The following is a 12,695-nucleotide window of genomic DNA, read 5'->3' on the forward strand; positions in this document are numbered from 1 at the left end:
TGGTCGTCTTGGAGGTGTGTTTGGGGTCGTGATCATGTTGGAATACTGCCCTGCGGCCCAGTCTCCGAAGGGAGGGGTTCATGCTCTCCTTCAGTATGTCACAGGACATGTTGGCATTCATGGTTCCCGCAATGAACTGTAGCTCCCCAGTGCCGGCAGCACTCATGCAGCCCCAGACCATGACACTCCCACCACCATGCTTGGCTGTAGGCAAGACACACTTGTCTTTGTACTCCTCACCTGGTTGTCGCCACACATGCTTGACACCATCTGAACCAAATAAGTTTATCTTGGTCTCATCAGACCACAGGACATGGTTCCACTAATCCACGTCCTTAGTCTGCTTGTCTTCAGCAAACTGTTTGCGGGCTTTCTTGTGCATCATCTTTAGAAGAGGCTTCCTTCTGGGACGACAGCCCTGCAGACCAGTTTGATGCAGTGTGCGGCGTACGGTCTGAGCACTGACAGGCTGACCCACCACCCCTTCAACCTCTGCAGCAGTGCTGGCAGCGCTCATACGTCCATTTCCCAAAGCCAGCCTCTGGATATGATGCTGAGCACGTACACTCAACTTCTTTGGTCGACCATGGCGAGGCCTGTTCTGAGTGGAACCTGTCCTGTTAAACCGCTGTGTGGTCTTGGCCACCGGGCGGCAGCTCAGTTTCAGGGTCTTGGCAATCTTCTGATAGCCTAGGCCATCTTTATGTAGAGCAACAATTCTTTTTTTCAGATCCTCGGAGTTCTTTGCCATGAGGTGCCATGTTGAACTTCCAGTGACCAGTATGAGAGAGTAAGAGCAGTAACACCAAATTTAACACACCTGCTCCCCATTCACACCTGAGACCTTGTAACACTAACGAGTCACATGACACCGGGGAGGGAAAATGGCTAATAATGCCGAATTTGGACAGTTTCACTTAGGGGTGTACTCACTTTTGTTGCCAGCGGTTTAGACAGTAATGCCTGTGTGTTATTTTGAAGGGACAGCAAATTTAGTTATACAAGCTGTATACTCACTACTTTACATTGTAGCAAAGTGTCATTTCTTCAGGGTTGTCACATGAAAACATATAATAAAATATTTACAAAATGTGAGGGGTATACTCACTTCTGTGATATACTGTAGATGCCAGGAAGCACTTCCTGACAGTCAGGACCCCGAGGGAGTGGAATGGGCTTCCCCGGGAGGTGGTTGAGGCCCCATCGGTGAGGGTGTTCAAAGATAGGCTGGACATGCACATGGTGGGCCTGTCGTGAGTGGAGCCGGGGGTCAGACTAGATGGCCTGGGAGGCTCCTTCTGACTCGCGCTGTTTCTATGTTTCTAACTCCAATCCCCAGAATTCCTGACCATGCTGGATGGGATGGATGGAAGGAGAAACTGAAAAAAGTCCACCCAAGTCACAAAATTTGGAGAGGGCTGGCGAGTAGACTTCAGCGCTCTGGCGTTGCCCCACGCTCCATCTGCCTGGAGCGGGTGGGGGATGGCAGAAGAACCTTCGTGGCACCAAAACGGCTGTGTGGACATTTTCTATGGGGAGCTCACCTTCAAGGGGGTGGAAATCTGACCGGTGCTTTACAGGGTGTGTGAGTAAATGGGAGAGAAAAGCCTGCAGTTTGGAGCAACAATGAAAGGAGAACACAGAGCATTTCCAGATGGACTGGAGGGTACAGCTAACTCCAGAAGTACCAAGCATTGGAAAGAGATGCGGCTTCCACCTGCAGGACCAAAAAACCCCCGCACAGGTGCATATGGCAATATACATATTCTCCAAAGGCTCTCCGTGTGCCTTTAAAGGAGATCCAGAGATTGGTACATTTGGAAGGGGTGAAGGCAGCCATGGGTCTAAGCGCCTGTTGTTGCAGGACTCCGCTTTACACCATCCCTCTCAGATGACTCTCTCTTAAGGCACCCCAGTTTGGAAAAAGGAAGACACAGACCGGGGGGGGGGGTGGGAATTTGATTTCAGCCAAAAAACCCTCAGGCAAAGATTCAGTGAAGGAGAAAGCAAAAGTTGACGCACATTTGGCAAAAGGCCAGCTAATCGGTGGTGGGGGGGGTCATCCCTTTGCTCAACAAGCGCCCCTGGAGAGGAAGGTGGCAGGGGAGATAGCTTTCCAGAGATTCCGAACTCCAACAGAAAGATTCGGGGTGTCAGCCCTGGCGGATTTCCTTTTAACACTGCCTCTGATGTGCCCTGCTTGCTTACTGGCAAATAACATGTGAGTTCAGAAATCTGGAGCAGGCGATAGAATCCAAAATCCACAGTGGGGCCCTCACTTTACTAGGATTAACCAAAATGCCATAAAAGACAAGGTGCGTTTTCAAGTTCTCCAGAACTCTTCCTCAGGCTTGACGGTATGTGAGGAAGCGGGTGGAGGAAAAACTTTCAGAAATGAGGCCAATCTTGGAGTCCACAGTTCAGACTGAGTTCCACCATGGTGGGGGAGTCACTGGCAGATATTGAAGGTGTGCAAATTCTGGGGCAAAGCTGAAAGGCCAAATGTGTCATTTTCCAAGCCACATGAACATTAAAAAAACGTCACGTTAGTCCAGGAGTAGCAGGGCAACAGCCCTTACGCCTCAGTCCCAGAATGCCCCGGCACCAGCAGTGCGCTTGCCGTTGTGGAACCATCCCCCCTCCCCCAATCCTAACCCCTATGTTTTTGCTTCCCTTTTCTGTTTCAAATCAGGTCTAACAACTTCGCAAAAACATTTGGAAGATGATACAGGTCTGAAATCTACCTCCTGTCCTTGAATTGGAATGACTTTTGCTCTGACAAAATTCAGGAAGGACGACAAAATCTCTGGTAGAACATGCCCTGCCAAACTGTGAAATTTAGGACTAAGTCTGTGCCAAAAAGAGGGGGGGATGGACACATGCACAGCACAAAAGATGTGCATGACCTGGACTGAGTTTCCAAAATGAACCTAAGTTTAAGCATGCAAGATCTGTTTGAGGGAATGTAAGAGCCACGGCCCTCAAAGCTGGCGATCTGAAACAGCTGCCTGCATCTTATGACTGGATAACTCGCGCCAAACTGGCTCATCGTTGAGACCTGGAGTCCCACAGAGAAGGGACCAGCCACCACAGCCAGCTAAAGGTGTTTGCTCTGATCAGTTTTAATTTCATTTTATTTTCCTGAGCTATATTCTTAGCCATTAGAACTGTCCGGGCTCACTAAAAGGGGAGAACAGGATATCCCTTGCACACTGCGCCCGGCAAACTGTTGTCTCTGCGAACTAATCTGTTTCTTGTGCGAGTGCAACACATTCGCACGAGCACTGAAATAAGCCAGTCCCACCTGGTCCCATGGAGGTTCTGCGGGAGCAGTTGGCTCTCGGAGTGAAAGAACGTTGCTTTACATGCCTTCTGGGAAAAGCAGAAAGGATTGGACAGATAAGCTACCTCTTTGCTGTCAAAAGCAGCCCGGACAATCAACAGATGGCGACCTGATATCTAAGAAGAAACCCTTGGATATCCCACCCTAAATCTCATTTCTTCCACAAAAATGTTACTTGCTGCTGCCGAAAACTCAAGTCTATATTGAAAGAACTTGACAGGAACGTTAGCGATATAAATAGGACTGATACCATGATTGGCTTTGGGTGCTTGTTTTTTTTAATAAAATTTCCTTTTTTCAAGACAGAGGACTGTGATGTTTGTGCTCTAGTCTTGTGCCATGCTTTTGGTAAGATTTATAAACTGAAATGTTTAACAGCAACAAGTCCAATTCTTTCTGAATAATTTGGCAGGAATGTCATCTTCTGGTGGGCCTTTGTTAGGAAGAAATTTGTTGTGAATTCAGTGCTGGTTGACTAGTAAATTTTAGTGGGTTACCTGGCACCAGAAGTGCTGAGCCAAGTCTTCCATTTTTATGCAAAAGGCACCTGAGAGCACTCAAGGAGGGTAACAAATGACATTTCCTCTTTACTGCCACAAGCTTCTGTATCCAGGATATCTGCAAGACAAAAGAAACTGGTGATGGATAGGGGCAAAATCATTACATCACTTATAAAGGAAACTGCCTTGGATACGAGAAAATGCTGGTGGAGGCGGGACGCTGTTCTGGGTGGGAAAGACATTGGACATGCTGGTTTTCTTGCATAGAGAAGGACGGGGCAGACAGTTGGCCCTGGGTTCTTTTTATTCAAATTAAAAGACCCCCCCCCCCCGAAACCGCCCCCTGCTCATATGCAGAACAGGCAGACCTGGCCCAATATATCCTTCTCTCTGTGACCAGAAAGAGCAGCTCTGAGCTGTGCACAGGTGGCAAGACTGGATGTGGGGATGAGGGGAGCCCTCCTGCCGGTAACGTGAGTGGAAGGGCTCACTGGCAGAAGCAGGCGAAGGGATGAGGAGCCAAGACAGAGAGAGGCGGGAGCCACAGGCGACACTGACAGAGGCTCCGCCCCTACACTGCCGGTGCGCAGCGCATGACGGGGCTCTGGAAAGACTCCTTGGAGAGGAAGGGTGGCTTCTGACTCCCTCTCACCTTTCTGGTCCCCTGCTTCACGTTATCAAATGCACCAGCCCAGCAGCTGCATGAATAACTAGGGAAGGCCATTCTCAAACGGTACTGAAGTACTTGGGTTACTGCATTGTTTCGAAGGATAAAATATAGTAAACAAAATCAAGACAGTGCCCCTTTTTGTCCAGGTTTCCAAGGAAGAACCCTACTCTGGTCTTCCTCCTGAGAGGGGGGCTCCCCATAAACTATACGCAGAGGTGCCTTTCATTTTGGGGTCAAAGAGTGACCTCCCTTAGAGACAGACAGATGATCTCACTTGCTAGCGCCCAGACCGTCACACCGGTCTGTCAGCTTAATACGGTGGCCGTGTCTCTGTTGGTGGCCACCCATTTAGGGCCAGCCCTGCCTCAACTCCGTGATCGGAAAATCAGTTTCCCAGTCAAAGCAGGAAGTTGCAAGGCAAGCTGTGGGAAATGAAGTGGGGAAACAGGTCCGGCGTCGCACTTCGGACCATCGAGACGGCTCACCTGCGCCGCTCGAGCACAAGTGCTCAGCTGGAGGAGTGGTGCTCAGTTGCCACGCTGTGGTGACTTTCCCCTGGCCTCGTCCGCTGCTGATTTCGACTCTCCACACTTGGGGATGAGCACTGGAGTGCCGGTTGGGAAGAGAGACAAGCTTACGAAAAACAGCGAGTTTACAGCCAACAGGTGCACAGCGTTCAGGTGGGAATCGGAGGAAAGGCAAGCCACGGCCTTCTCCCTCCTCCTATGTGCCCCCCGACAGCCCCCACTAGAGAAAGCAGAGTGCTGCCGCCACGGATGAAGCATCGCCTTCAGGCAGGCACTTGGGACCTCAAATGCTCCCCCCGTATATTGCTGGTGTGTGGCAAGGCAGCCCCGAGAAAGAGGTGCCAGGCAGGTGTGCATGAGACCCCAACACGACGCTCAGAGTGGTCCCTGTGTATTCCAGTCATGGCACGGAGCTGCCGCTCATGTTGGACGGGAAAAGCGGGGGGAACAAGAGGATACCAGCACGGTGCCCCACACCCCTCAGGGGGCTCTGTCACGGGCCAGGACTGAGGAGGTACTAAGGAAATAGGTGCGGGATCTGGGCCTGAGAAATCCTTTTTTCTACCACTGCTTTTGCATAAAAATGATTCCCCCCCCAAAAGATGCTGAAAAGCAGTTTGCTTTACAATTGTAGCATTTCAAAGTCCCTTCTGGTTGAAGATACAACATTTCAGCTAAGAAAAAAGGATCAACTCCCCCCCCCCCCACTTGTATTATGGAAGAATTGCAAACAGATTTCCAGTACTTCTAACTTAGTTTTCCCTCTTAAGATCCAATGAATTGAGGCAGTTTACCAAGATGGCCTTCCTCCCTCCCCAACTCCTGCAGGCCCAACTCCTCAGCAGCCCAGTTCCTCACATGCTCTCCTTGTTCCGTTCTTGAACTCCTTTTATCTCAGGCCTAATTAGTAACTTTATATAGTCCTAGTGAAGTTCTTAGTGCTTCCCCTGCACCGATCAAACTCTCCGAGTCTCTCTGGAAGGGAAATTTGGTGATCCTTTGTTCCCAGGAGAAGGCAAGCAGCCTGTTGCCATTCCCAAGGTCCTTTTTCCAAAAGCGATCAAGGCAGGAGTTCGCCTACAGATCGGTCGGGCTCCTTTGCTCTCATCTACATTAAAAGTCAGCACAACAGCTCAATTTTTTTAAGAAATCAGTGCTATCCTTCACCACTGGATTGGGCAAAGAATAAAGTGCAGGAAGAGTGAGCACACAGAGAGCTGAATGGGAGGGACAAGGCATGATGGCGTTCACACTCCTCTTTTAGAAGAGTATTTGCTTGTGCGTGGGTATATTCCTTCCTGAGAGAAAGAGAATCCCCACCTACCTCGCCTCCTTTCTTTCCCCCATATTTCCCCCGAGGAAATCTGGCTGTCAGTTTAGCTTACTTTTGGTAAAACTCCTTCACAAGAGTTGCCCTGACTGGCAGCTGGAACACGTGCTTCTCATTCAGGGGGTTTTCTTTGTAGTAGTTGATACAGGACCTACAAGAAGACGGCAATTGCTGACCATCCACACTCTCAGGAGAAATGTCTGCTACTGTAACCGCACCACTGATTCAAAACCAACTGTACTGTCTGTCTTTACAAGGGCTGACATGTAAGAGCCAGGAAGAAAGAGGGTGATTCTAGATGTTCCAAGCAGGGGACACAATCCACTGGAGCTGGGGGCAGCAGGACCCTGCCGTGAACAGATACTGGGCAAGAGAACTCGGTGCTGAACAGCAGCTAAGCCTCTGCAGGTCCTGCAACTGTCTTTTTCATTTGTTTCATAAACATTTGGAGCCAGTTAATAAGAAGAAAACGCTACTCCCTTTCCCTGCAACAGGAGGACAGAGGGCTAAAATTAACAAAGCGCAACAGTGAGAGCATGCTGAGAACAAGAGTCTGATCACTTTCATTTTACGTGCTTTCCTGAAGTTATATTCCTTGGGAATCCTGCTGCGTAGATTCTCTTAAAGGCCTGTGCAAATATAAAAATGCAGAATAGGCACACGCCTGGATGAATTAGGACCCTTTATCTGGATTATAGTTCCCACCCTTAACACAGAGAATTAAGATGGCCATATTCCCTTTCCTCATTTAAGACAATCTCCTTATCCTTGCTATTTAAGAAAAATCTGCGGGGAGACAGTTACTGTGTCAAGAAGATGAGGCTCTCATGCTCAAGTTTAAGTAGTTCTACGCAGTTGTCCACAATTTCCAGCATATGATGGAGTTTCTGGACACGATGAATCTGCTCCTGTAGGTCCACAGAAGTAGACATGAAGTAATCCTTTGAGAGAGAGGGGGGGGGGCCCAGAAAAAAATAAGTAGCCTTTGAGAGAGTCACCAAATCCAATTTAAATAGCCCCTCAATATTGACATGCGAACAGAGCACACACTCCCTCCCCCACGAAGCTGGAAAGAGACAGCCAGCATCCCTGCAGTGCTCATCACAAGCATCAAGGGTGAGAAAACGTATCTTACCAGGTGGGTGCGTATTGCAAATTCTTTGCCTAAAATACAAAGCACAGTTTTACGTGGTGGAATCGTGAAATGTATTTACAATTGTGCAGACTTTAACGCTTAAAAATACCCAAATGTCCACAGAAGATCACAAGTCTCCAAATTTGCTCTGCAAAGAGTTCAAGACCAATGGAAAACTGAAATGGAACTATGTAGGAGACAACCTGGCATCTTGTAAATTGCTAGAGCAGAGCTTTTGCTAATATTTTGTGAAATTAGAACAGGAACATCAATTACATGACAAGGAAGTTAAGCTAAGGAAGTTTATTCAGAAAAAGGTCATTTTTGTAAGAGTTTTCATTGACAGAACTTCCAAGCTTTGCTCAATGAAATGGCCAGTCTCTTTTTTTTAATGGAAATGGGTCAGTTTAGAGATGGCCTGAACACAGTTGATCATTGCCACAAGAGTTGGGTCAAAACGGACATACCTACAAAATAGCTGACGTAATCCCTCTTCATTTTATCCACACCAATTTCTAGAAGCATCTGTACTGGAGTCACACCCCTAAGAGGCACGGTATCTACGCTTCCATAGTAAGACTGCTTGATCAGTTTGCTCAGTAAGCTGCTACTTCCTTGATGAACCTGTGGAGAAAGTTTTATTTATAAACTGTCCTCTTTATGTCTAGAGATAAATCATGCCTTGAAAAGTAACATGACAAAGAAACAATTTTAAGCGAAGCCCTAGCTCAGATTAAGAGAGTGAGAAAGAATCGTGCACTTATAACACACTGCAATTTTGTTTTAGGCAGGTGTGAGGGCAGGCAAAATTTCCATTTTGCTTTGTCTATTGTTGGGAGAATGACAAGCTCTGCTAAAAGCCAGTATGCTAAAATGGATAGCCCTTGGGCGTTTGTTCAAGGCAAATCGAAAACATTCTCCCCTCTGAGGTTTGTCTTTAATTGTACTTTGAGAACAGCTATGTTTAACTCCTTTTCTGGCAAGTCCAGAGTCCAGGCCCCATGAAGTGGGGGTGCCTGGCGTAATTTCCCACACTGTGTGCACAGCAGAGCAACGGTGTTGTGCTGGCAGTGGGGGCGAGTCTCCCGCTCTCTTGCTCAGCCGTGTGTGTAGCATACAAGCGCCACCACCGGCAGTCAACTGAGAGTTGAGGGTACATACCTACCATTTCTAAACACTTTTTATCTTTTGCGTGTGAGTTTTACTTCTTCCTTGCTGGTGAGGTGAGAGCCAGCGCGACATGGGACCTAGTTCTAGTCAGCCTGGAGCCAACTGGGTGACTTTGGGCCAGTCGCAGAGACTCTGCCCAGCCTACCTCACAGGGTTGTTGTTGCGGGGATAAAGATCGAGAGCAGGAGGAGGAGGAGGAGGAGGAGGAGGATGTAAGCCGCTCTGAGTTCTTTGTAAGAAGAAAGGCAGGATATCAATCTAAGAAATGATTATCAGCCACATTGACCGTTCCACCAAAGTAGCAGCGAGAGCAGCCCCCTCAGATACAGGATTGCCCTGCTCACTCAGTCCCATTAGTCAGACATACCCAAGTTTGCAATGCCCCGTGCTGGATGGCTTTCATGACCTGTGAGAAACATTCTACCAGCTCCGCATACGAAGTGACCTCTTGGGGAGAGAAGTTCAAGTGTTAGATAAAAGCAGATCAAAAGAATGAACAAACACGTCATTCAAGGACAGAGCAAAAGCCGCTTCTCTCTTTAGAGCTGGTCCAAAGGATACGTACTGCCCCACATCTTGCACCACAGCAGTTCCACAAAATCAAGGTCTCCTCTCCTGCTGAAAAGGGTTTTCATGGAGCCGGGCAAGGCAGCTGCAGTGCTCTGGGGACTCTGGAAAGGAAAAATAGCTTCAGCACAACCTTGGGAAGACAAAAGCCTGATGATAACTGTTATTTATATCCCACTTGAAAGAAACTTCACCGTTGCATCTTTACAACAAGAGCAGCAACCTCCTGGAATAGGTTTGTAAAAAACATACAGACAATGAAATCTATGAAAAATGTGTACCTAGAGAAGTTCTGCAGAGCAGCACCAAGCTTATGCAAAGTGGTGGAAGAACGACGTTAGTTTGCCTTCTCCACTGCCAGACTACTGTGATAAGGGTTACTTTTGCGGTCAAATTCACAGAGAAATTTTGGCCACTCCCTTCTTCTGGCTGTCCCCCAGCCCGCTTCAAAACCAACAATGCTCCAGAAGCAACCAGGGAGCCAGGTGGGCTCCGCTTGGTAGGAAAGGATGCTTCCAAGAGGCCCTGTGAACACCATTTCCACTTGATACGAAGGAACAGGCACCCCCAGGGACACGAGACGTGCCAACCATCCCTTACTCTGGGAGTCTCCGGGGTTGGCCATTCCAATGGACACTGCAGTGCCCGCAAAGGGAGGCTACTGCTGTTCTAAAGCTCAAGAGAGGGTGATCCAGTCATCAAGGGACCCCCACAAGCAGAGCAAAACCCCACTGGCCAAATGATTCCCAACTGAAGTCTGGGCCCAATTTAAGGTGCTGGTTACGACCTATAAAGCCCTAAATGGCTTGGGACCAGGATACCTGAAGGAACGTCTTTTTCCCTACATGCCCAGCCGCCCCTTAAGATCTGCAGCAGAGACCCTGCTCCGGGAGCCCTCCCTGAAGGTCAGGAGAGAGAACACTCGGAGGAGGGCCTTCTCTGCGGTGGCTTCCCAGCCATGGAATGCGCTCCCCAGGGAGGTTCTCCTGGCGCCGATGTTATATGCTTTTCAGCGCCAGCTCAAGACCTTTTTATTTACCCGATATTCTAAAGTTTAAATATTTTAATTTTTTTTTCATTCTCAGTTGTGTGTTATTAGGTTGTATTTATTGTTTTATATTGTAAGCCATCCAGAGATGAACTGTAATGGACAGGTTAGAAATACCTGGATGGATGGATAAGAAACACGTGTGACCAGCTGTGTGTGTCAGGACACAGGAGGCAGAATGCCCGCCTGTCTCGGGGGCCCTGAGAAGGATTCGAAGTGAATGCTGAAGCAGCGCCCTTGCACAAGAGCGGCCTCTGGATAAATGTCCATGAACTCCAGAAGTGCTGCTTGCACGCTGCCCCCACACCGTCCCCTCTCCTCCGGCATGGCCGCAAGGGGAGGGGGGGGAAGGCGAACGAACGAAGCAGGCACAGGAGGTTTTGTGGAAGAAAAGATGCGGCGAAGCTGTCAGACTGAGGCGTGGGGACCCTCTGCACAAATATTTTTTCCCTGCACAGGCTTCCGAAATACCTCAATATCATTTTTGTTCGGCGTCTTCAACCCATCCATCTCGTCCTTTAAATCTAGAGGTGGAATAAGGATAAAACAGAGCTATGGGAAAATGCATGTCGCAAAACGACATCAGAGTGACAGGAAGAACGCTGCTGCAGCCTGCAAGGATCTGGCAGGAGTGGGAACTTATTGAACCAAACAGCGAGGGCTGTTTAAATCTATTTTAGACCTTAGTTCAGGTATTGTTACATTTACATCCCACAGTTTTTCCTCCTGCAAGGAAGTGGAGGTGACTTGCATGGTCCCTTTTTTCTCCTTTTTCTCCTCACAATAACTCCCTGAATTAAGATAGGCTAAGAGTCAGTGACTGGCTGAAATTCACCCAGTTAGCTAATCACTCTTGCAAGGCAGACATTTCCAGAATGCTATAAAATTACCTTCCAGAAGTTTCTGTACTAATTCAACAGCTGGTTTTCCTCCTACAGGTTTAGGCCAGTCAGTCAAGCCAGTCTTCAAGTTCTCACCCAAATGCTATTAATGCCAGAAAAAGAAAAATACCTAAATGCACTTACGAATGTGACACTGGAGTGCTTACATTGTTTTATAATTAAGAGTTCAGTCTTGTGCATTCATTCATTCATTTAAAACTTTTATATGCCATCCTCTATGCGTGGAATCTCAGGATGGCTTACAAACATTAAAATCAAAAATGAATAAACAATTACTACAAATATAAAACAATATACAGCCAAAAAAATAAATTAAATCAAGAGTGACTGATTAAAACTATTAAAATACTAATTCTTAAAATAACACTTAAAAAAAAAAGGTTTTGACCTGGTGTCAAAAAGAATATAGCCTCAATGGTCTTTCATAAGATTTTATTGATTGTATATATTTGTCTGTAACCTGCCCAGGGAGCCATGTCACTAATGGGGCAGACTAAAAGTCTAATAAATAAATAATACATAAATCCAGAGCTATGTATTGATTATATTCCAACATATATAATACATCGTGAACACTGCTGAGTAACCATATTTACTCAGAAGTAGGAAACCAGCAGCCTTGGAGCACAGAATAATGGCTAGGACTGCAAACATTAATTTTTGAAAAATTAAAAGGCTTCTAGACTTCACATTTCTTTTATCTGGAGCATTTCTACCAATATTATTGTTGTTAGTTGCGAAGTCGTGTCCGACCCATCGCGACCCCATGGACAACATTCCTCCAGGCCTTCCTGTCCTCCACCATCCCCTGGAGTCCACCCAAGCTCACACTGACTGCTTCGGCGACTCCATCCAGCCACTTCATCCTCTGCCGTCCCCTCCTTCTTTTGCCATCTAGTGTTCCCAGCATCGGGCTCTTCTCCAGGGAGTCCTTCCTTCTCATTAGGGGCCAAAGTATTTGAGTTTCATCTTCAGGATCTGGTCTTCTAAGGAGCAGTCAGGGCTGATCTCCTCTAGAATTGACCAGTTTGATCGCCTTGTGGTCCAAGGGACACGCAGGAGTCTTCTCCAATGCCACAATTCAAACACCTCAATCCTTCGGCGCTCAGCCTTCCTTATGGTCCAGCTTTCACAGCCATACATTGCAACCGGGAAAACCAAAGCCTTGACTATACGCACTTTTGTTGGCAGGGTGATGTCTCTGCTTTTTAGTATGCTGTCTAGACTTGCCATAGCTTTCCTCCCAAGGAATAAGCGTCTTTTAATTTCTTGGCTGCAGTCCCCATCTGCGGTGATCTTGGAGCCCAGGAAAATAAAATCTGTCACTACCTCCATTTCTTCCCCATCTATTTGCCAAGAAGTGAGAGGATCGGATGCCATGATCTTAGTTTTCTTAGTGTTGAGTTTCAAGCCAACTTTTGCGCTCTCCTCCTTCACCCGCATCAAGAGGCTCTTTGGTTCCTCTTCACTTTCTGCCATGAGAGTGGTATCATCTGCATATCT

The 12,695-nt window shown here is 47.5% G+C and overlaps 1 protein-coding gene across 4 annotated transcripts in view; it reads right to left on the minus strand.

Annotated features, from left to right (window-relative positions):
- Positions 1 to 3,620: 3,620 nt before the first annotated feature.
- The window catches only part of ZWILCH (zwilch kinetochore protein), a 21,229-nt gene continuing 12,154 nt past the window's right edge, over positions 3,621 to 12,695 (minus strand). For 3 of the 4 annotated variants that reach the window (XM_044445084.1, XM_044445085.1, XM_044445087.1), the window contains exons 9-18: positions 11,181 to 11,274; positions 10,762 to 10,814; positions 9,241 to 9,346; positions 9,043 to 9,122; positions 7,973 to 8,129; positions 7,506 to 7,534; positions 7,175 to 7,311; positions 6,426 to 6,521; positions 4,999 to 5,117; positions 3,621 to 3,961 (exon numbers count right to left, since the gene is read on the minus strand). In XM_044445084.1, coding sequence (XP_044301019.1) covers positions 3,876 to 3,961; positions 4,999 to 5,117; positions 6,426 to 6,521; positions 7,175 to 7,311; positions 7,506 to 7,534; positions 7,973 to 8,129; positions 9,043 to 9,122; positions 9,241 to 9,346; positions 10,762 to 10,814; positions 11,181 to 11,274 — 957 coding nt within the window. In that variant the 3' untranslated portion in view covers positions 3,621 to 3,875. The remainder of the gene's footprint in view (positions 3,962 to 4,998; positions 5,118 to 6,425; positions 6,522 to 7,174; positions 7,312 to 7,505; positions 7,535 to 7,972; positions 8,130 to 9,042; positions 9,123 to 9,240; positions 9,347 to 10,761; positions 10,815 to 11,180; positions 11,275 to 12,695) is intronic. The other variant, XM_044445086.1, reaches the window with a different exon arrangement.

Source organism: Varanus komodoensis, unplaced genomic scaffold (genome assembly GCF_004798865.1).
Source record: "Varanus komodoensis strain SLA01 unplaced genomic scaffold, ASM479886v1 scaffold46_3, whole genome shotgun sequence".
NCBI lineage: Eukaryota > Metazoa > Chordata > Lepidosauria > Squamata > Varanidae > Varanus > Varanus komodoensis.